At 48.6% G+C, this 22,276-nt stretch overlaps 1 protein-coding gene across 9 annotated transcripts in view; it reads left to right on the top strand.

Moving 5' to 3' along the window:
• The first annotated feature begins 2,068 nt into the window (after positions 1-2,068).
• The window catches only part of ERBB4 (erb-b2 receptor tyrosine kinase 4), a 649,063-nt gene continuing 628,855 nt past the window's right edge, over positions 2,069-22,276 (top strand). For all 9 annotated transcript variants that reach the window (XM_030018184.2, XM_030018186.2, XM_030018189.2 and 6 more), the window contains exon 1: positions 2,069-2,222. In XM_030018184.2, coding sequence (XP_029874044.1) covers positions 2,126-2,222 — 97 coding nt within the window. In that variant the 5' untranslated portion in view covers positions 2,069-2,125. The remainder of the gene's footprint in view (positions 2,223-22,276) is intronic.

Consider the following 22,276-nt stretch of genomic DNA (forward strand, 5'->3'; position numbering starts at 1 on the left):
TCAGCTAAAACTTTCGGCTCTTTGGAGAAAGGGCTGTAATCTGACTTGAAATACCATCTTGATTTGGGGATTATTTTTTTTTTTTAAAGACGAGCGAGCCTCCGGCTTCGCTGGAAAAGAGGCAGTTTGGCGGGAGGGGCTGGGGTTGATCCTCTGAGGTTGAGTTAATTCCTATGGGAAAACTCTTCCGCTGGAGCCGGCTGGAGGGAAGACGCTCGCTGCAGGACTCTTCCACTAAATCTGCTCGCGGGTGCCAGGGAAAGCCGTCGGGGTCGCTGGGAAGAGGAGTGCTCCACAGAAGCATTACGTAGACCAGACAGAAAGGGGCGAGGAGAGCTCCACATGGGGCTGGATCGGGGTGAGGAGGCAGCAAAAACTTATCTCAGAGCACACATTTCAGGGAAATAAAACGAAGAGCTGAAGATGCTTCTGCGTTCCTCTTGTGAACTTGCGGAGTTCAGTTAAGCTGTGACTGAGGCTCTGAAGATGCCAATCAACTCATCAAGAGTGATAAATGGCAGCTGCTGTCACGATGAGACATTGGGGTTTCGGGTCGCTGTCTTGCTGAGACAAGCCTTGCCGAGACGCCAGTCCCTTGGACCTGTCGGGGAGGATGCACGTGTCGGCATTTCGCGCCCCTGCCGGGGCGGGCGCAGCAGCGGGGGGGAGCGAGGCGGATGCTGTGGCAGCTGGGCTGGTGCTGGCAGGACCCCCGCGCCGCAGCTGCGCCCGCCCGGGTGCATCTGGGGGGTGCCACCGGGCTGGCGGGGGCCATCGAGATGGCGGATACTTGATGCGCCGATGGGAGATGCCACCACACCTCTGTGGCTGGAAAAAACGTGGCTCGTCCTCAGCCGCTTCAGCGCAAAGTGCACCCACCACGCTGAGGAGCGAGCGCCGCGGTGCCACCGCCCGGCCCCGCCGCCCTTAAAACCGCCCCCTCCTTTCCACCTCTTCCACCCCAAAGCTTTCCAGTCGCCCCACCCGAGCGCCGGGTGCCGGCAGCCCCCAAATTTACCAGGGGCTGGGCTGCGCCGCGGTAGCACCCCGGCGTTGAGGGGCGCTTTGGGCTTCGCACGGGAGGCGGGGAGGCGCGCAGGGCTGCGAGCGCCCGGGGGGGGGGGGCAGCACCCAGAGAGCACCCGGGAAGAAGGGTGACGTGCCAGGCCCCCGTCTGGATCGGGGGTCGGGGGGGTCAGCCCAAAGCGGAGCGGAGCCTGAGCGCGCTGCGCCGCAACCCGCGACGCTCGTCACGCTGCGCCGCCCGGGCCGCGCGCTGCCACGGGACGGCGGGAGGAGGGGGAAGTTCCCGCCGGCGGCCTCCCGCTGTCCCTCGGGCCGCGCGCGCGCACACGCGCGCACACACGCAGCCAGCCGCGCTTTCTGCACGCTCCGTCTCGCGCGCACACGCGCGCGCGCGCGCACACACGCGGGCAGCTGCCCCGATTTTTTTTTTTTTTTTTTTTTTTTTTTGCACGGGAAAGCCAGCGCGCACAGGCGCGATCACACGCGCGCAACACCCCCCCAGCCCCCTCGGATTTTCGGCGGGGAAAGTGAAAGCGCGCACCGGCGCGCTCGCGGAGGCGCGCGGCAATGCCCGGCGTTTGCACCGAAAAGTGGCAGGGACAGAGGGCGCGCGCGGGCGCGCGCGCGCACCTGCCCCCTCGCTTTCGCCAGGGGGGGAGCGCGGGGGGGCGCGCGCGCGCACCCCCCCCCGCCGCCCCGCGCGGCTCCGCAGGTGCGGAGGGTGGGGGGGCGGGGGGGCGGCGCGGGGCGGTCCCGCGCGGTGCCGTCCCCCGCCCGCCCCCTGGCTCCGTCCCGCCGCTCCTCCTCCCTCCCCCCTCATCCTCCTCCTCCTCCTCCCCCTCCCTCCGCGCCGCTCCGCGCCGCTCCGCTCCGCGCGTGCTGGCGGCGCAGCGCCCCGCGGCCGGCAGCGGCGGCCGCCCCGTCGGCGCCGCGGCGCGCCCGCGGAGGGGCGGCGCTGGGGGCGGCGGCTCGGCGGCGGCAACTTTTGGGAGCCGGCGGCGGCAGCGCGGAGGCTGCGCGGGGGATGGCGGCGGCGGCGGCGGCGGCGAGGCGGTGGCGGTGGTGAGGTCGGCGGCGCCGAGGCAGCGGCGGTGGCGCGATGCCGGCGGCGGCCGGGGGGCTGCTGTGGTGGAGCTGCTGCGTGCTGGCGGCGGCGGCCGCCGGGGCCCCGCGGGCCGCCGCGGCGGCGCAGGCAGGTGGGTGAGCGGCCCGGTCCGCGGTGAGGGGCGGAGAAGGAGGGTCGCGGGGCCGGCGGAGCGGCGCCCTCCCGCCAACTTCCCCGCAAGCCCGGCGGGGCTGCGGGCAGAGGGTCCCCGTCCTCCGCGCGGGGTGCGGGAGTTTGTTCGCGCCCCGCGGAGAGGCGGCCGGCCGGAGGACGGCGAGCCCTTGACGGGAGACGGCGGCCGTGGATCTTCCGCGCGGTCCGCCGCTTCCAGGCAGCGGCGTGGCAACACCGGCTCACTTCGTTACTGTTGTTATTGCTATGAGCGATAGCGTGCTCCGCGCCGGGGGCGGGGGGGGGGTGTCTGCCTCGGAGCCCCCCCCCTCCCGCCCCCCGAGCAGCTGCCCTTTTCCCGGCAGCAGCTCTCGGGTGTCCCCGCTCGGGCGCCGCTGCCCGGGCTCCGGGGGCCGCCCTCTCCCCGCCAAAGCAACCCCGGGCCGGGCGCCGTGTCCCCGCCGGCGGCAGCCGCGCAGGTGCCGCTGCCGCCCCGACGGGGCTGCGCGCTCCCAAAGTTCGCGCCGCGCCGGGCGGACGAGGAAGCTTTCCCCCTTACACGTAGGCATTGTATCTATAAGGTGTGTCCAAACACTGCAACATAAACACGGGTCCGAGTGTGTTTGCGCACGGTGGAGAGCGAGCAGGCGGCTTGGAAGTTAAAGCCAGATCAGGCGCATTTTCCTCCGGCGGTGTCTGCCCCGATTTTTTAACTTTCTGCAGGGAAACTTGCAGCGTTGGCTTGATTTTTTTTTTTTTTTTTTTTTTTTTTCCTTTGGCGTCGGAGCACCGCTCTCCGCCGCCGTAGTACGGGGCTGTGCCGGTGTAGTGGCCCGGGGAGAGCACTGGGATCGCCTCCCGCTGCATCGCGCTTCTCGGGAGCCTTTGCTGTGAATAAAACATTAAAAGGAAATCTCTTCAATCCTTGTAACTCCCCCCCCCCCCGGTGATGCAAAATTTATGATGTTTGGGCGGTATTGGTGCAACAGCTCCTCATTCTCACAATTCAGTTTATATTTTGGGGCTTTATATAACTGAGATGATGATATATTTGATGAGAAGTGAAAGATGCGTGTCCTGGCTTTGCTTGCCTGGTTAGGCTTCGCAGGCAGTTTTGATCTTGGTGCACAGTTTACTTTTTCTGTGTGTGATTTTTTCCTAATCCTTGAAATCAGGAGGGGTGAAGCGCTGGGCTGCTGCTGCTATTGCTTTCCCTTAGCTTTTCTTTTCCTGCGGTTTGAATCAGTAAATCCCAGCTGAAGGAGCATTGTGTTCCTTGTTTCACAGGCTCTGGTTTGCCATACCTTTTTGCCTGCCTCGTGTTTACACGCAGCTTCTCTCTTCCCCTGACTTGGTACTTTTCTGTCTCAGACTTTCCCTGTAGCCTGCCCCAATTTCAGCCAGCAGCCGTCCCCGCTGGGCTGCTCCCGCGCTCTCCAGCCCTCCTTCCCCACCGTTGGGGTGGACGATCACAAAGACGCTCCCTCGCTGGATTTATACCCCAGTGAAAATAAAAGGCATCGGTCCAGGGTCGCTTGCCTGCCTTCCTGCTACCTCCTGGGAAGCCTTCTGGATCTGTGCTGCAGAAAAGCCTCTATGCCCTGCACTGTGCAAAAAAGAAAATCCGTTTATTAAAATAATGGGGTTGGAGTGACGTTTTCTATTTGGAGGGGTTTGGGCACTGCTGTGGGCAATGCAGCTATTAATGATTGACTCTTGCTGCTTGGCACTTGCTGAAATAGCGAGGCAGGCTGGACAGGTGAGCCTTGATTTACAAATATTTAGGGCCCCCCCAGAATTTGGGTTGTCGTGGCTTTTGGGGGCGTTAGGACGGGGCTCTGGCTGCCGCCTTCATTTTCAGCATATCAAGGGAGATGATGATGCCTTCGCTCGTGCAAGCAAGCTGTTGGCCAAACTTTTGATTTCATTATCCCGTGTCTGTTGGTTAAGATGTGAATATGTGAATACATGGGGGTTTTTTGATTTCTTCTATCTCCGTGCTCGGGCATATAATGTTTGCACTGCACAGCTCAGCCAGGGTCACGTGAGCCAAACAGCTTGGGCTGTTACCTGGAAGCTGGCGAGTCTTTGTTCTGCTTGGAAATAGCTGATAAATAAACTCCTTTTTCTGATATGTGGGGCTGTTGAGTTGTTAAATAATTACAGCCAAATTAACTTAGCGCTGTTTGAAGTATTCAACTGCTCTGAGAAATTAATTGTACTTCAGATGTTTTTGCAGCATGGTTTTGGTTTTTTTGGTTTGGTTTTTTTTGTTGGTTTTTTTTTTCCCCCCTCTTTCCAGTGAGGAGCTCGTTCAGGCTGATGTATGGGCAGGCTTTAATTTCATGCCGCTGCTCCTCTCTGGGCCATGTTGGATGGGACATGCCACATGCCTTCGGAGAGATGCAGCTCCTCTCTTTTGCAGCAGCCCTCCTTGGCACCTCTCCCGTTTATTCTGCCACGACGTCTATTTGATGGTTAAAATTAGGCTGAGCTCCGAGTGCCTTTGCAAAGGCACGATAAATATTGACTGGGAGTTTCAGCCTGTAGCTGCCATCAGATGACTCAGTCCCTGCAAAGGGGACGTCCCGTCTCAGCCGTTTTACCGAGGGCGAGTGGGGGCTGTTATGGACCTGCCTCCCCAGGAGTCCTGCTCCCCCCCATGCATGTCTGGCTTCAGGGCTGCGGTGGGGGGGGGTCTGTGGGGAGGTCTCTGCATGGTAGCCAGGGCAGGCTGTCACTGTCCCTGTGTGTCCCCTGAGGGCACTGGCAGCCAGCGCTGCGGCAGGGCAGAGGAGAGGAGACTGGATCTGGACCTGCTCTTGGGGCATCCCCAGGGAGCCTGGGGCAGCTTTGGCACTGGGTCGCACCGCGCAGCCTGCGTGTGTGCACCTGCCCTGCCGATACCAGCGCTGCAAAGTGCCCGAGTGACTTGGTTGTGACTTTTTTTTTTTTTTAAAAGAGATGGTAATTGATGTGTATGTGTATGGATTCTGGCACCAAGAGCTGTGCTTGTAATTAACATGAATACAGTAATAATAAGGATCTGAAATGCATAACTGTGAGTAAACCAAATGAGACTTGGCATTAGCAGCTCATGAAGGGAGAAGCCCTTCTCCTGAACCCGCACGGTAGTGAAGTGGGATGGGTAGCAGGGAAAACCATGTTGGTTCTCCTGCGAGCATGGCAGCGGAGGGCCCAGCATCCTGCGGGTGCGCTGGGCTGAGCTGCAAGTGCTGCTTCACACCCCAGACCTTAATTTGTAATGCCGAGTCGTTCTGAAATGTGCCCTTAGTTTTTTAGCAGGGAATTAGCCACAGTCCTTAATTTAACTACATGTTTTCTTCTAGTTTTCAGAGGATATTGGAGTTATTTCTATTTTTTTTTTAATTAAGTTAATTTAAGCAAACCACAGCAAGTTCACTTGCGCTGTATGTGAAAGCGCAGCCTGTCATCAAGATCATGCACGTGCTCAAAGGCTTTATGGAAAAACATCTTAATGCAAGTCACTGCCAGAGCTGGTGAGCTGCTCGGGTGGGTTGTGAGCTTTTGCTCGGGTGGGATGGGGCGCACGGGGCGGCGTGCCTGCAGCCTTGCTGTGTGAGCATCTCTAGGTGGCAGCAGGCCCCAGGAGCTCCCAGGCAGCAGGACACGCAGCTCAGAGTTGGAGATGAGATTTCCCAGGCTCTGGTCGCGCTGCTTAGCACCCCTCCATACTCCTCTCCTGGGCCAGGGAGCAGTTTTTTGGGTGCCTAGAAGGGAAGGGGGGGGGGTGCAGGGAATTGGCCGTCCCTGGAGTCCTGTCCCCACCTCCCATGCCCTTGCTTGTGGGATTGGGGAGGTGTAATAACACGCTGGGATAGTAACTCAGAGACTATGAAGTGCTTCAGATGAGCAACCAAAGGAGCTCAGGTGACTTCAAGGAGGAGTTAAGGATGATTTGATCATACTCAGAGGTGCTTAAAACCGGGAGCAAATTTCTAGGTTTATGTTCTAGAGGACTCATTAAGCTAATCCATAAGTCAGGACGAGACTGATGACTGGGTACTGAAGGTGAACAAGTTCAGACTAGGAATGAAGTGCATGCTCTTAATAGTGCAGTAACTGTTGTGGCAAACTGGGAAAGAAAAAAGAAGATACCCTGTCACTCAGCACCATTAACTGAGATCAGATGGTCCTTCTAAAATACATACACTTGCTCAAAAGGATGGTGTAGTCCATAGTTTTCTCTCTTTTTTTTTTTTCTTTTTTCTTTTTTTAAAAATGTTCATTCTGGTCCTTTACTCAAAATGCAGGTGCTTTGGCATCACAAGGAACCCTCTCCTGATTTCTTTAGGACAGTAAGGGTGAGCTGGTACGTGGTGGTTGGTATGGGGCAATATGATGGCTCCCTGGAAGCTTCTGAACTGGCTTTGTGTCCTGCCTGCACAGATAGGGGTTTAATGCTGTGGAACCGGACGTTTATGCTCTTAAGACTACCAGTAAGCGATGGCAGCTCTGTAGGAACAGCTAAGCCAGGTCTGTCCCTGTGGACTCTGCTGCTCTCAGTGTGCTCAGGCAGTTTTGCCAGGGAAGGAGTAGGGGTTTGTTCCTGGGATTTACTTTTTGCTGTGGCATGAGCAAAGGCAGGAGGAGGTGACTGCAGCTGGGCTGTTTCCCGTGTGCTGACGAGTCATCGGGGTATGCGACGGGCTCTTGTTTTCACTGACTTAAAGGTTTTCCTTTTGCAAACAAGCACAGGCTGCTGGTGGATTTTATGCGTACCCACATAGCTGAAGCTGAATTATCCCATGGGAGTACTGGAATCTGCCAGAAAGATTCATCATTTCAGCAACTTTAGTTAATGTTTGTTTAGCGACTTCTTTCTTTGGACGAACAGTTTAAGCCATGCTCGGTGGCAGCTTCCTTGTGATGAGCTATGCGTCCATGTGATAAATGGTCTCATTTCTGCACTGTCCGCTACCTCTGCTGGGCATACGGGCACATGCCAAGCCTCCTGAAGTCTTTGAACAGCTGCTGCTGTATATATATCTCCTTCCCCCCCCAGCCTGCCAGGGAGACTCGTCCTTCTTCCCCCTTTGCATAAAGGGGATGCAAAGTCCAGGACAGATGAATAATTGCTTGGGCACCAGTGATACCTGAGGGTCTGGCACTGGCAGGCATTTGGACAGCAAAGTCTGTAATTGAAACTACAGGAGTGCATACTAGTCATACTGTAAATTTGTACTGTAAGAATACCAAGAACATAAATACGTACAAGGAATAGAAATTCATACTGTAAGAGTGTCAAAAAGTATTTTTGTTTTGCAGTGGTAACTGCTTTTTGTTTCCATGCCTGAAGCCTATAAAATCCAGCTCCTGACAATGGAGGAGGTGTGAAAATAAAGTAAATAAATGGGAAAGTAAGCCCCAAACTTTTAGTGAATGCAGTTCTTTTCAGAGCTATAAAAACATGATCAGTCATCATATACTGTTTCTGTAAAGTCCTTTTTAGAGATTTCTAAGATACACTCATTTTGTGTTTGGTTCCTCTTTTTCCTGATCTCTGTGCAGCTAGGTGTACAGTAACTGAACGGGCATTTATAACTTGATCATTCTTAATCTTTTCCTAATAAATCGGCGTTGCACCATGGTCTTTTGTCACATGGTGACATGACTCCTGTATCTCATCACCAGCTGGTGTTACAGAAATTTTCCAAAAACCCATCTGGGTGGGCACTGGTCTCGGGGACCAGGCCGTAGCTGATGCCAGGGAGGGGTGAATCCTTCTTTCCCGAACCCTTCTTTCCCAGCGGTCATGGCTGGTTTCCAGCCACGCCAGGGTGATGCTGCTGCACCCTCGCCTCTAGCAGCACTGACCCACTCCACCGAAGGTGGGGAGCCTGTAGTGTCCCTGCTGGTACGTGGGGTGGCACCTACCTGCCGTAAACCTCAGTGCCCCTCTTTTTTGGAGTGTGTACCAAACCATCAGTGCAGCCGTGAAGAGTAAGAAAGTCAGGGAAATTGGGCCCGGCAGGATTTGGGGAGGGCATGGGCCTGGAGGCAGAGCTCAGCCCTGTGCAGGCAGGTCTCTATCCCAGGCTGTGCTCCTAGCCTGGCTGGGGAGGATGCTGAGCTGTGGGACATGGTGCTGACAGGATTTAAATTCATGTGGGGAGGCTACTGTGGCACTGCAGGACATTATCTGACCCTTCGCCCGCAGCTGCTCGACTAAACTGCCTAATAAATGTCTATTAAGAGTTGTGATACCTGACCTCTCTTTTTTTCCAACACACCCCTGAGTTTTGTGACATTGTGATTCATGAATGAAAACGGGTCGAGTCAGAGGGAGGTTGAAGAAAAAAACTTGCATGTTATTAAAAAAATAACCCCCTTCTGAACAAAGTTGTGTTATGAATAAGTTGGAAAAGCCCAAAGCTCTGTGAAATAGCGATGCGGCCTTGGCTGTAGCATCGCTGCAAGAGAGCACACTACTCCTGTGTCCGGGGCTGGTGACGATTCACTGGGTAAAGCTCTGAAACCTGTCCCTGTCCTACTGACTTTTGGCACGGCTTGGCTCCTGCTGCTCTTCTGGGCATCTCCAAATAGTGCTTCTATGCCTTTGTCTCCTGTTTTCCCAAGAAAGCATCTCCTCTGGGGCATGCATCTCTCGCTTGTGCTTGCAGTTTGGTGAGGTGCCTGAGTAGATATTGCAGACCTGCTTGCACACTTTACATTTAAGCATGCACTTAAATAACTTTGGTGTGCAGAGCTAAACGTGCCGGGAAGAGATTTGCTTGCTTGAACCCCAGTGAGCTGCTGAGGACCTTCTCCTGTGGTCGTAGCTCCCATGGCAGGAACTGGCACTAGTGGGATGGAGCCGTTTTGGTGCATGGACCAAAGGAAGAAAAATCATCACGCTTAACTTGATACACATCCTAATGTTCAATTTCCATTAATTGAAATTACGTTGAAATATCGAACATTTTAAGCATAAAAGTTTATGTACCATGGTTAGTATGCTAATGGAATGTTTTAGTAATCTTTTAAGGTTCACATCGCAGCCAGATGCAACGATAAGCATTTGTTCGTAAGAGTTATTTTGCTTTAACCCCTTTTCCAGGAGTGTCCACATACTGGTGACTGTTCATTGGCTGCACTGTGGCTGCCATCCAGCTATAATTTTAAGATTTTTTGATGCGCTATGCAAAGTTGAATTGTGGATATTTTTGCTCATTATCTTTGGCAGTAAAAATGTATATATCTAAATTTAAATTGCTGTTTGCTGAGGATGTGTGACAGTATTTAGAATTCAGTATTATTTTATTATCTCCTTGAAAGGATAAAAAAAGGCTCATTTATTTCAAGAGATATTTCTGCAGCATATAAAAATACCAGTGAAGTAGCTAACGTTTTCCAGTTGTTGTTGACTTCAAATTTAGCAACCATTGTCCCTGTTGATATATTTGATGCTCTAAAAATGTACTTGCCATTAAGTAGGAAGCTGAAGTGATTGGTAGGCAGATAATATTCTTTAGTAGCTATTAATAATGCTCAGAGGACATATGCATTGGAGTGTATGGAAAAAGCCATGGAATAGTGTAGTAAGGAGGCAAAAATAATGTATATATCTGCTTTATTTGAAAGCTGCCTTTATTACTCTATCTATGTACCACAGCGATTGCTGCCTGAATTAGCGCATCGTGAGCAGGAGAAACTGATACGCAAACAGAATAGTGTGCAGCTAATTTTGTTTAGCAAATTGAGATCTGATCCCTGCTATTTCACGCCCTCCACGAGCTGACTCAGTCGCTCCTCGCAGCATCCCGGTGAAACGCCTGGGGACCCGATTCTGCCGGGGGCTTTCGTCGGTGTAAGGCGGGAGTTGTTCCCCCCAGAGCCAGCTGAGCTCACGGGAACAAGGGAATTAATATCCCATTAAGAGAAAATGGAAATTTTCAAAAGAAATGTAAAGCCATCGCAGCTCTTCTCTCTCTCCTTTTGTCTGTTTCTTGAGCCAGAAGAGGGCTTTTGTGCTGGCGCTGATGTGCCCCCAGTTGATGGAGTTTCTCCCTGGATTTGTCCGTGGGGAGGGTTTCTCTTTGTCTCCTGGGATTTTGAGCTGCTCTTAAAATCACGCACGTTTGGGTCCTCTCGTGCAACACGTTTAAAACTGCTGCTAGCTTGCACAGCCGTGCAGCCCTGGTGTCACCCGGGGCTGTATTTTGTATTGGGAAGATCATATTGGAAAAATGTAAAATTATTAGAGTCTATAAATAGTGGTGATAACTTTTACAGCATTTACATTGCCCTTGTGCTGCATAACACACTGAAGTCATGAGCTAGATTTGCTTCTAGTGTTGCTTCATATGTCACTGTGAAACCTTGTTATATCACGATATAACAAGCAGCTGCTGTGTTGATAATGCAGTGCCTGCAGCACAGGTGGGGGGGTTCTTTATGGAGTTGCTAACGACTGTAGCAATGCTTTACATTTTCTGTGGCTTGGTCCAACTTCTTAGAAAGGAAACAAAATCAGGTCTCTGCTGAATGTTTCTGGCTGCCCAAGGGTTTTGGTGTACAGCTTGAACCTTTAATAAAATAGCTTCTTAAATAGCCTTTTATTAGCATTTACTTTCTTGTAGTAACTAAAGATTGGGGACAGAAGGAGAGTGCTTTGTTTCTTCTTTTTTTGGAAGATTTACAAATAGATTCACACAGTGTTATTGGCCTCAAATTTCTTCATGTTAATTTTATCCCAAGATCTTGGAGTTGTGAGGATCTCAGTCTTTGCATAAAGAAGAAAAAGCATCTTTAGCTGCTCTGTGTGCAGAGAAAACTTAAAACTCCTGTAGCTTAAAAAAACAGGGGAGGGAATCCAATAATTGTTTTTATAAGCCATGGTTTTAAACTCATTTGTAAGATTTTATGCAGATGCTGGTTGACTTATGGTTTTGCAGTGTCTGGCAAATATTGCTGGTGACTTTGGAGATGGAAACAAGGGTTTATTAAGACTCTTAATAGCTTTAGTCCAATTGCTGCCATGACATGTGTTTAAGGCATTAAAATACGTGGGTTATGCCTTATGCTAACAGTAAAGCAATTACTGGGTAGGTGTCCTTTGATACTGGAAAATGATCTTGCCAAACTTCTGCTGTCAGCCTGAAAAATCTCAGTCTCACTGAAGACCCATAGAAATGGGAAAAAAGCATTGTGAATAGTAGCTTTCTCCAAGTACAGGCCATATGAGGGTGCATGATTTCTGTAGGTCCTGTCTGTCCCATTTGGATCCTGTCCATTTGGGCAGAAAGCTTCTGCTCCAAACACTATCTACCCGTGGCTTTTGCTGGGTTAAAAGTGTCAAAATTGTCCTAGGTCATGCGAGAATTGCTGTGATATGTATTTCCATTTGGGTTTTTGGGTCTAGCCTGGCTGTTTTTTGCAGTGATGCGATAAAATGACATCAGCTACCGGTACATTCATGACTTCAGTGTTTATGAGCGTCCTTTTTGGCTCACTGATGACTGGGCCCTTCTTCCAATGGGGGCACTTTGGCACTGGGTAACCCTTGTCAGGTTTAGATTTGTTTGTCTTGCCTTCTGGGGCCAATTTAAGGTTTTTATTGTTTGTCCTGAGTCTTAATGATGCCAGTGTCTCCCCCCGGGCAGGGATGGTGTTTAAGCACTTTATGGAGGCAGTGCTGCTGCGGGCTCCTGGAGGATGAGCTCTGGAGCAGTGCCAGGTGAGGGGGAGGGATGCGCTCCTACCTGGGTTGTTGCTCTTGATGTGAGCCGAAGTGCCGGGGTTTTTTGGGATCCCAGCTAACTCTCGCAGAGCACGCCTAAGATCATTGAAGCTCATCTTATGTGTGTTTCTTGAACCAGTCATTGATTAAATTCGCTGAGAACTTGTATGAACTGGAGCATGCTTGTGTTTCGAGGAATACCTGGAATAAAACCCCTGTTTGTTTGGTGGCACAGGCTCAGAGGCTTATTTTGCCAGGTAAAATAAGACTTTCCTTGGGAGTCAACAGTATGAGGTGCTGGAACAGCATCACTTCTCAGATCACATAAGCCTGACTTAATATTATTGAGAAGGGTGTATCTGGTTGCCAAGTAATACAGGGCCTCAGTGGCATGTAGAGTTGTGATAGAAATAAACATAAGCAGTAGATACCAAGGTACCAGGGAAGGGCGGAGAGAGGAGAAAGTGCTACTTCGCATCCTCTCTGTGGTCTAAATATAGGTGTGATGGATGAAATACAGGCGTGAGGGCATTGGAGTTGCTGTTCCCCAGGTCTCTGCAAATGTATGTATGGCTCAGGGATCGTGACATCAGGTCTTTCTACTGACATGCATCCTGAGGGAGCTGGCAGTTACTACCTCAGTGATAGTAATTTTTTTTTTAACACTCCATTTCTTTCCCACCAAGTTTGGGTTTCCAACAATATGATTACTTATGGATTTGTAAGCCAGAAATAGCTTGGTAATTGCTATATTGCTTTGCCTGCAGTAGCAACAAGTGTCTTAAATTTAATGCATCATCCACATGGAAAATTGATACTTGGCCAAAACTTGAGGACTCTGACAGTTAAGGAGCTTTTGGTTGACATGTAAAATAGAGACTTGTGGATGACAGTCACGGGGAAACTGATGGTCTTTAGGATTATTCCATAAAAGAAAAATACTCATTACGATTGGTTGAAAAAACTTGAGGAAGATTAAGTTTACATGGAAACCTTTCCTTAGAGGTCAGCAATGCAAAGGCCTGGGACATTGACTGCTTGGATCACATGCAAAAAAACCTGTGCCCCCTCATAATTCAAAACCTGAATTTTGTGTGATCTTCAGGGTCTGTCTGGTGAAGCCACACTCATGAGCTGCTGACTGGCTTGCTAATGGTAGGTTTCTTTTAATGTGCTTCTACTTTGATTTTCCTCTCTAGAATACAACCTAAGCAGCAAGAATGCCCCAGAACAAGTCTTCCTCTGAAAAAATTACAATAACAAACTTGCCAGCGTTTCTGATGAAGATATCTGGCATGTTCATACAGATACGTGTGCGTACATTTATTATGTGTTTTGATGTAAATTGCAATTTAAAGGACTACAGGTTGCCACAGAGGAACTTGTGGCTCAGTTTGGTGGGCACGTGCTGCTTTACGCCAGGGTTACATGATGCTCTTTTTTGGGTAAATATGCATTTCAGCATGTTTTGTCAATATTTGATTTTGAGTCAGTAGGTCTGGATGACTTTGCTTCAAAACTACTCAATATCTATTTATTAAATACAGTGCTTGTGTTCAACAGAAAATGTAAGACCTAATTTCAAAATTAGGCCCACACAATTATGCAATCAGGTAATCGCGCGTGTAATTGCTTGCACAAATGGTCAGTTAGATGTGTAACTGTCCATTTGCATGCAAAATTAACCAATTTTTGCAAATTGGGCTTTGAATATTCATGGTAGAAAACACAGCTCTCTAGAGATGGCTGCGTTGTTGCACCTTCCCCTTCCATTGGTGTCCTCCCTTTGTGAGCCTTGTGCGTTTTGTCTTTGCTTAAATGTTAGTAACAAGCCGCTGGAACTGAAGGAAAAAGTGTCTTTTCCCTCTGAAACTTAGTATGTATCGGTATACTTTCAATGGGTAAAAAACGATGAACATCTGATCAGAACTGCTTCTGAAATACAGGTTGTGGCACAGTAGTTCATTACTGTGCAAAGGGCATGCTAGAGGCTTTGCCCAGTTGGTGTGGATAAGCACCAGATAAATAAAATACGGAAATCCAAAAGCCACTTGCAGGTACGTGGAGGTGTGTAGTGAGCAGGTGGCAGGTTGAACAGTAAAGCTGTGGATGCAAGCGCTCTTTCAGCTGCAGGTGAGTGAGCACAAAAGGTGCTTCTCTGTTTTCAGCCATCAGCAGTTTGTTGCTGCCTCCTGCTACGGATAGTACTGTCCTCCATGGTTGCCGAGTGCAATTCTTCAATTACTCGTGCAATGGATTTTAATAACATTGCAGCTGAGGTTGGTAATGCTGTTGGTGTAATGCACGCAAGCAAAGCAGCGGGGAGGAGTATGGCGGGTAGCCCATGTGCCAAAGACTTACTAATTTAAAGCCAAAGGTGGAAGGAAAAAGATGCAATGCCGAGGAGTGATGTGACTTACCCACCCTTGTACAAACCAGGGGCCAAGCCAAAAGCAGCATTGGGCTCTCCTGAGTAAGTCTAGCACATTTGGGTTTTGCTTTCGCTGTGGCCTTGTGCTCCAGATCTGTGACAGTTGTTGAAAGGGCCATGAAGGGTATGTGTGTTATGCCTGTGCGTGTGTATTAAATTTAAGACCTACTAACATACTGTCCTAGTTTCAGCTGGGATAGAGTTAACTGTCTTCCTAGTAGCTGGTACAGTGCTATGTTTTGAGTTCAGTATGTGAAGAATGTTGATAACACTGATGTTTTCAGTTGTTGCTAGTAGTGTTTAGACTAATGTCAAGGATTTTTCAGCTTCTCATGCCCAGCCAGCGAGAAAGCTGGAGGGGCACAAGAAGTTGGCACAGGACACAGCCAGGGCAGCTGACCCAAACTGGCCATCGGGGTATTCCATACCATGTGATGTCCCATCCAGTATAGGAACTGGGAAGGGGGGGCGGGGAATTGCCGCTCCGGGACTAGCTGGGTGCCGGTCGGTGGGTGGTGAGCAATTGCACTGTGCATCATTTGTACATTCCAATCCTTTCATTATTGCTGTTGTCATTTTATTAGTGTTATCATCATCATTATTAGTTTCTTCTTTTCTGTTCTATTAAACTGTTCTTATCTCAACCTGTGGGTTTTGCTTCTTTTTCCCGATTTTCTCCCCCATCCCACTGGGTGGGGGGAAGTGAGTGAGCGGCTGCGTGGTGCTTAGTTGCTAGCTGGGGTTAAACCACGACACATACACGTAACCTCATTGTTCTGGACTTTACTGTTTTGAAAAGATGTGATGTGGTGCTTTTGCAATGGTAAAAGTGACTGTTCATTTGTATATTTATATATATATTTACACATACACACACACTTAAGAGTTATTTTTGTTGTGTTATTTTTGTCTGGTGTGCTGCCAGAACATTTCTTTTCAATGAAAGAATTCAAAGCCATAGCTGAAGAATCTGTAGAAATACCTGCGTTTACCACTTTGCAGTTAGTGCAAGCTCTTGTTCATCTGGTACGGTCCCTAGATGCTCACGTGAGCAAGGTTTTTGGTTTCTGTGGCAATTGCCACTCTGTGTGTTAGGAAAACGGGAATTAATGTCATCTCCAAAAAACCCAGAATAATTGCTTAAATGGCTGATGTGTGTAGGCTCTAACCCCCCGAGATAGGTGGTGGTGATTTGTTACCAAAATTTGGCGCTGCTTCCAATGAGGGAGTACTTCTTCGTGCCTTTACAGAAGGGCGTGCACTTATGCATCTCTCCAGACTGGGATGAAGGAAATACTGTTGTCCAAATTGCTCCCAGAGCAGGGAGCCACATTCCCATCCAAGGCGTCATCCGACTGCACTGTGCGTCCCAGTGCAAATCTCTAGTGCGTGTGCCTGTTTTAGGGCTCAGTGTGGCAAGTTTCTCACGTGCGGGAAGGCAGATTTGGCAGAAATCTTTAGGATTTTTTTTGTCTGGGACCCCAGAGGTTTGAGACTCTGAACAGGAGAAGCCACAGGCTAGCAAAGCCTTCAGGCCTGACCTGGGGCAGCGGGGTGATCGCAGCTGGGCATTATAAATTAAATATATCTTTAAAAAAAAAAAAAAAGTACTTTGGATGGAGTTTTTCCTTGCAGCTTCAACAGCCGCTGTGCCCCCGTGCTTGCCTGTGGCAGGATGGGTGCTCCCATACAAAGTGCCCATCGCTCCTGCATAAGTGGGTTGAGAAGCAAAAGCAGTTTCTCACGTGTACCTCCTCATTAAAACCTGGCCCTTTGAGCATGAACCCCCTGACTTTCCCTGAGAACTAGCTGTCTTGAATAGTTATCTGCACATCGGTTCTGCGCTCTGTGCTTTCCAGCACTGTATTGTCCAGGTGTGGATGCATCTGCCCTCCTCTTGGCGTGCTTCTGCCGCTGTGCAGGAGAGGGGTTAGTTGACAGCCCTGTGTGGTACCTCTGCTCCTGCCGCTGCGGTGCTCCCTCCCAACAAGGGATTTTCCACAAGGAGTCACCCAATGCGCACGTGGGATGGATGCTTTCACCGGAGGGTGGGGTGGCACCTTGGTTTCACACTGGCTTGTCTTACCAAAGCGATGGTATGCTGAGCCTGGGGAGGATTAAGCGGGAGCATATTAAGGTCACTATTTATTCCTGAGCGAGAGGTTTATGTCCTCTGTGCATATTAATTTCACAGCTTGGGACACGGTAGAAAGGAGAGCAAATATGAGTGCAAACATGTTGGGTAGCCTCGGCAATTGAATTGAAAGAGAGAGCTCAGACTAACAAGCTGCCTTTCCCTCCCGTGCTGCATTAGCACGACTGCTGCAAAAATGGTGGAAAGACCCAGGCCTGAAACTCCCAAACGACCAACATTGTATTTTCATTTTGTTTACGCCTGTGTGGCATTTAATTCATTTTGACTGGCATTTGTGGGAGGCTACGGGCAGGTTGCCGTATGCAAAATTTGCATCTTTCGTGTCTTAAATGCATATAAGCCAGAGCTTGCAAAACCCTTCCTCGCGCCTTCCCAGTAGCTTTGATGAGGATTACGCATCCACAGAGGATGAGTGAGATGGCATCAGAAAAGCACAGTTTGTAGTTGAGCTGCAGCCAAAAATACAGGTGAAGGGTTGCCCCTGAAATGACATTTGAACAAGGCAGCCGGGAACAGTGTTGGAGCACGTGAGGCTTGTTGAGCTCTGTCTTGGTACACTTGAATAAACTAAAAATCCTTTCACTTTTTGTGGAGTGTGCGGGTAGTCCTTCCGAATTTGGGTGCAGGTGATTGCATTTTCTTTATTCTGGTGTGTAGAAACCCATCGGCCTCCTGCCTTTGGGGAGGATGTGACCTTAGTAGGGGATTTTTGGGCGGGAGCTGGTGGCTCCTTGGTGGTAGCTGTGGGGTTGGTGTTGCTGGACCTCACGGAGCATGTAGACATTGCTGGAAAGCCTTTTGTGGCTGTTGGCAACCACCAGCTCGTCTTTCTGCTGTTGGCACTCTGAGGATTGGGAAACATGGTCTTGAAGACTTGAAAGCTCTCCAAAGGCATGGATTTCTGGTCCATGGTCTCAGTTCAGGCTCATGTGATGGACAGCCTTTTAAGTAAAGGTATAAATCTGTGGGATACCTTTCCTTTGGGATAGGAAAGGATAAAAAAATGCACTGCGTAAATTCTAGTACTAATTATATTATCAGCAGAAGAGCTAATAGCTATCCTTGCTCCATAGCAACTGCTATGCTGTTACAGCTACTGCTGCGAGAAAACACAGATGAAAGGGTTAAAGTGTGTTATACAGTGATAACTGATGTATAGGAGGATGCAGGACTGCTCTCTTTTGAGCCATGTATTGGTCCTGTGGGTGAGAGTTGGCTGTGTGACTTACAAGCGCTGTGGGGTCCGTGGGTTGTCGGGCTTGACCCCATGGTGGGGGTGAAAGCCAGCCCCACGGGGAGCTTGCAAAAGCCTTTTTGCATTCATGTTTGGGTTGCTCTGCCTCCTCCTGAGTCACAGCTGCAACTTCCACAGCCTTTGGTATGGACTTGCTTATCTCTTAATCTGGCTGTGAAATAAAATATTGGAGGTGAATTAAAAGATCTTTTTATTAAGGCAGTTCTGGATTACTGTTTGTGACCTAAAAATAGGCTGTGGATATTCTTGATTTTTCAAGGCATTAGCCTACCTTTAAAAAACAAGTAAGGAATGTGGTATTTTATACACAGCTCTCAGCGCTGTATGAAAAAAAGCAGACTACAAAGCACAGCACAGGAAGATTGATTTATCATCAATTTATTGCTTGGAGCTCTAGGCAAACTCATCTCAAGACAGAACAGAGATCTATAAAATCTTTTCATCTGAAACTATGAATTAAATTGGGAGGAACTGCTGATGAGAGACCAGAACCAATCCTTAATCCAGATAGGCTTTCAGGAACAGGTCTCCTGGTGCAGCAAGGGGAGTTGGAGGGATGATGCTGATTTACACCAGCTGAGGATGTGGAGCTTAATTTCTTATTACCCTATTTCTTTCCTTATTGTGAATCTGGCTTACGCAGGAGCAAGCCTACAATACTCCCCGAACCCCTCCTTGATTTCAGTATAAATTTTCCTTTCTTCACTGGTGTGTCTTGTTAATCTTGCAGTTTTCTTTTCCCAGTGTGTACTCTTTTCTTCTGTTGTGTGTGTGTGGATTCTTAAACCTCCTAATAACAGGGTAACTTGCCTTTTTCAGCAGGAAGCCTCTGAAAACAAGCTGATGCGTCTCCATTGTCAGATTGCTATATAAATAAATAAAACCTGTTCATATCTTCCCTTCAAAGAAGTGAGTGAGACAATGCTAAAGAACTCTCTTCCCTGCTTTTTTTTTTTTTTTTTTTGCATTGGGGGGGGGGGGGGAAGCTGTATTATGTCAGCGACCTGTAATAAATAGCACTGCAATGAGAAGCGACAGCCTCATTCACCTTGCATCCATGCAGAAATAACTAAGCTCTCTTCCCATGCCTTGGAAAAAAAAAAAAAAAAAAAAAAAGAGAGAGAGAGAAAGAAGGGAATTAAAAGAATTGACCTTGGCTTGCAGTCGCTCCTGTACTACCAGGGAACAGTCTACCAGCAAGAGATTGAAGTTTCGCTGGCTATTCTTGCAGGCGGCGTATTGCCTGTGTTACTGCAAGCTATTCAGCCTAGAGTGCATGAAGTACGGTCCGCGTCTTTCTCTTGCTGCCTGAAAGTGTAGTTAGCTGAACTCTTAATTGGCAAAAGACAGAGGTTTGGAAGGCTTAAATATTTTAATGGGAAAAAAGGAAAGAAAGAGCGGTTTATACAATAATGAGGTGCAGTGTAGTCAGACCACTTCTCTGCAATGTTATTTTTTTATGTCCTTGATTTGTCACGGTTTATTATGAAGTTAAGGTAATTTGGAGGCTTTCTTGCAAGTTGAAGTAGATACCAAATTAAAGGGGAAAAAATGTAAAAGGTCTTTAAGAGAGCTGGTGGAAGACTGATGGAAACGTACTTTTGTACATCTTTCTTTGTAACACTTTTTGTTAAATCTGTGGATGGTTTTCTTCATTGCTTTCTCATTGGGGTATTTGATTTTTGAAGTTTGCAAGAGGCACGGGAAAAAAAATGTTACTTTGTTAGGGTTACTATGTGTTGGGTTTGTATCAGCAGGTGCTTCCCCTTTCCCTGTGCGGACTCTCTGTCTCTTCCTCTCTGTGCTGGGATAGCAAGAAAGTTTCTAGGGGTTGGGAATGGGGAGAAAGAAGGAGAAGCACCAGCAGCATTTTTTCACGTTTCCCCTTTGCCCCCTGTGGACCAGACCCCGTGGCTGCACAAGCTCTGCTGGCTTTGGGATCCTGTGGGTCTGGATCCGGCCCCATGCTGACCCCCCTGTCCCACTACATGGGATGTCATGGGCACCCCACATCCCCGCTTTTGGTAACCTTTAGTGGGAGCTGCTAATCCCCCAGTAACAGCCCAGCTCTTGCTGCAGTACCCAGCAGGTTGGGATGACTAAGCTCCTCCTTTGGCTTGCCTAGGAAAGGCGAATGGCAGCTGTCATATTGTTTTAGCATCAGGTTACTTCTGAGTACAGTGCCGATGTTATTTTTAGTGTGTGTGTCCGTCTGCCTGTCCATTGTCTATATATGACTGCATGGGCATGTGTTGGAGACTAGGGAGAATAGCTCTTGCTTGTAAAAATGTGGTTTCCCCTGGCAAGGTGAGGAGGGTAGAAGGATGCAGAGGGAAGAGAGCTACATGGGAGAGAAAACAGACAAACCAGTTTGTTGGTTTTTGTTTTGTTTTTTTTTTACGAGCCCTTTCAGGCAAGCTTTGCTTGCTGAACATCATCATCAGCTGGGGTCTTCCTGAAGTAAATACAGTTATTGGCCCTGTCCCCTGCTGAGCAGAGGAGGTGTGCCTGCTTGGTGTTGGTGAAATTGCGCTCGGTTATCTCCCCTAGCAGCTTGCCTGGTCGAGGCTCCTTGTGGTAAGAAAGTGCAGGTTTTGAAGCAGGAAAGCCTCGCTTCCCACTGCTGGGAAGGGCTCTGGTGCCTGTCAGCTTGTTAGAAGAAATAGATACATGCATCCCGTCAGCGGCTGCTTCGCTCTGTGAACTGCATCCTTTTCACTTAGTGGTGCCACCTCCCCAAAAACCACACTAAAACCTCTGTCGGGGTTTCACTCGCATACATGCTGCCCAGGCTCGTCCTTTCCCACCGGCGGGGAGCAGAGATGCTCTGCAGGGAGGAGTCGGCACCTTCCCAAACCTTCAGGGAGAGCAGTGGTGCGGGGTGGTCCAGGAAAAAGCAGGGGAGCGGGATGTGAGGCACACTGGTGGCACAGCTCAAGGGAGGCTTTGGAACAGAAATGCAGGGAAGAAAAGAGCATTTTTTTTTTTTTTTTTAATTAAGTCTCAATATGAAAAGAGCGGGATACTTAACCCTTTCTTCTTGTGCTTTCCCAGGTCCAGGGGATGGAAAGTTGTGCAGTAAAAGTAGTTCTCGCCCTGCTTCTACTTCTTGGTGGGGTAAAATTTTCTTGCAGCAGTTTCTTTATTATAAATTCATTTGATATTCTGTCTATAAGCAGTAAAAATAATGAAGCCATTTAGAATTCCTGGGGATGCCACATGTACTTCTGAAAGTATTTTATTATGGTTCAGCATTAGTTAATGGTTGCTTACAATAAACTGTTATTGCTTGGGTTGCCTCTCATTTCTTTCTACTGAGTATTTTTCTTTAACACAGAGTACCATGCTGGTTTAGTTTATATGATGCTTACAATATCATGTGGCAGAAGTTTACAGAGAAAGAAGGATAAACACACATATATGCTACTGGAATGATGCTGCCTGCTAGCTGTCCTGTCTCTGTGACTGGGTTTGGATTGGGGCGAGGAGGTGGTTGTCGCTCTCCGTCCTGCTTTGGGGCCTGGGAGGATGTTGCCCGTGTTGTGGTGTACTCATCTGGACATGAAGATGGGTGCTCCTCTGTCCTTGGTTTCATAGCAGGGTCTGGTGGGCAACCTGTCTGGGTAGCGGGCTCTTCTCTTCTGCCTCATTAGACCTACAGTGACTTCAGCATCTCTGGGGTTGAGGCAGGCTGGTTTTGTTGAACTTGGCCACAAAATGCGAGGACTTGGAGCGCTTGGACAGATGCAATGTGCTCTGCAACTGTCCAGAATTTACTTTCAAAAGGAACCTGGCTAAAAATAAATAAAGAGGTTCTTTATGTCCGACTATTTTTTTTTTTTCTTTTTTTCTATACAGTGTTTTTGGCAGGTCAAAACACTTTTGTTATCTAACTACTTTTTCCAGCATTTCATTGTTAAGTGTTTGTTAATTAACACTTAATGACTAGGTTATGATGGAACTATGGGAGTCTTATCTGAAGGCAAAGCAATTGGCAAACGGATTCATTATGATCAGAGCAACTCTAATGAATGTTAAATTAATTCATAATAATGTGGCACTTAAATGTTAAGCATACTGTTAATAATTACAGATGCACTTTTACTTTATCTGCTTTTAGTATTATTTCTTTTTACTATGTATACTAGAGGGCCAGCTTTCTAGTACCTATTTTTTTTATACTGATAATTCCAGACTTCTATAGCTGCAAATAGCTTAATTGCCTATTTATCTCCTTCACAGTAATTAGATACACAAGTGTGAAAGCTAGGAAGTTGATGTAAATAGATATAATTTATTATGAAGGTTCTGTAACTGTGGGTTGTTACAAAAAAGTGACAGTGTAATTAATGAGGATAGTCTGTTGCTTGCCATCTTTCATGGGAGAAAGGGGAGGGGACCAGTGTCAAACATTGCCACACTTATGATTAATACAGTATCTATGGTTAGTTCTTACAGTTATTTGAGAA

The sequence above is a fragment of the Aquila chrysaetos genome, chromosome 6 (assembly GCF_900496995.4).
Source record: "Aquila chrysaetos chrysaetos chromosome 6, bAquChr1.4, whole genome shotgun sequence".
Taxonomy (NCBI): Eukaryota; Metazoa; Chordata; class Aves; order Accipitriformes; family Accipitridae; genus Aquila; species Aquila chrysaetos.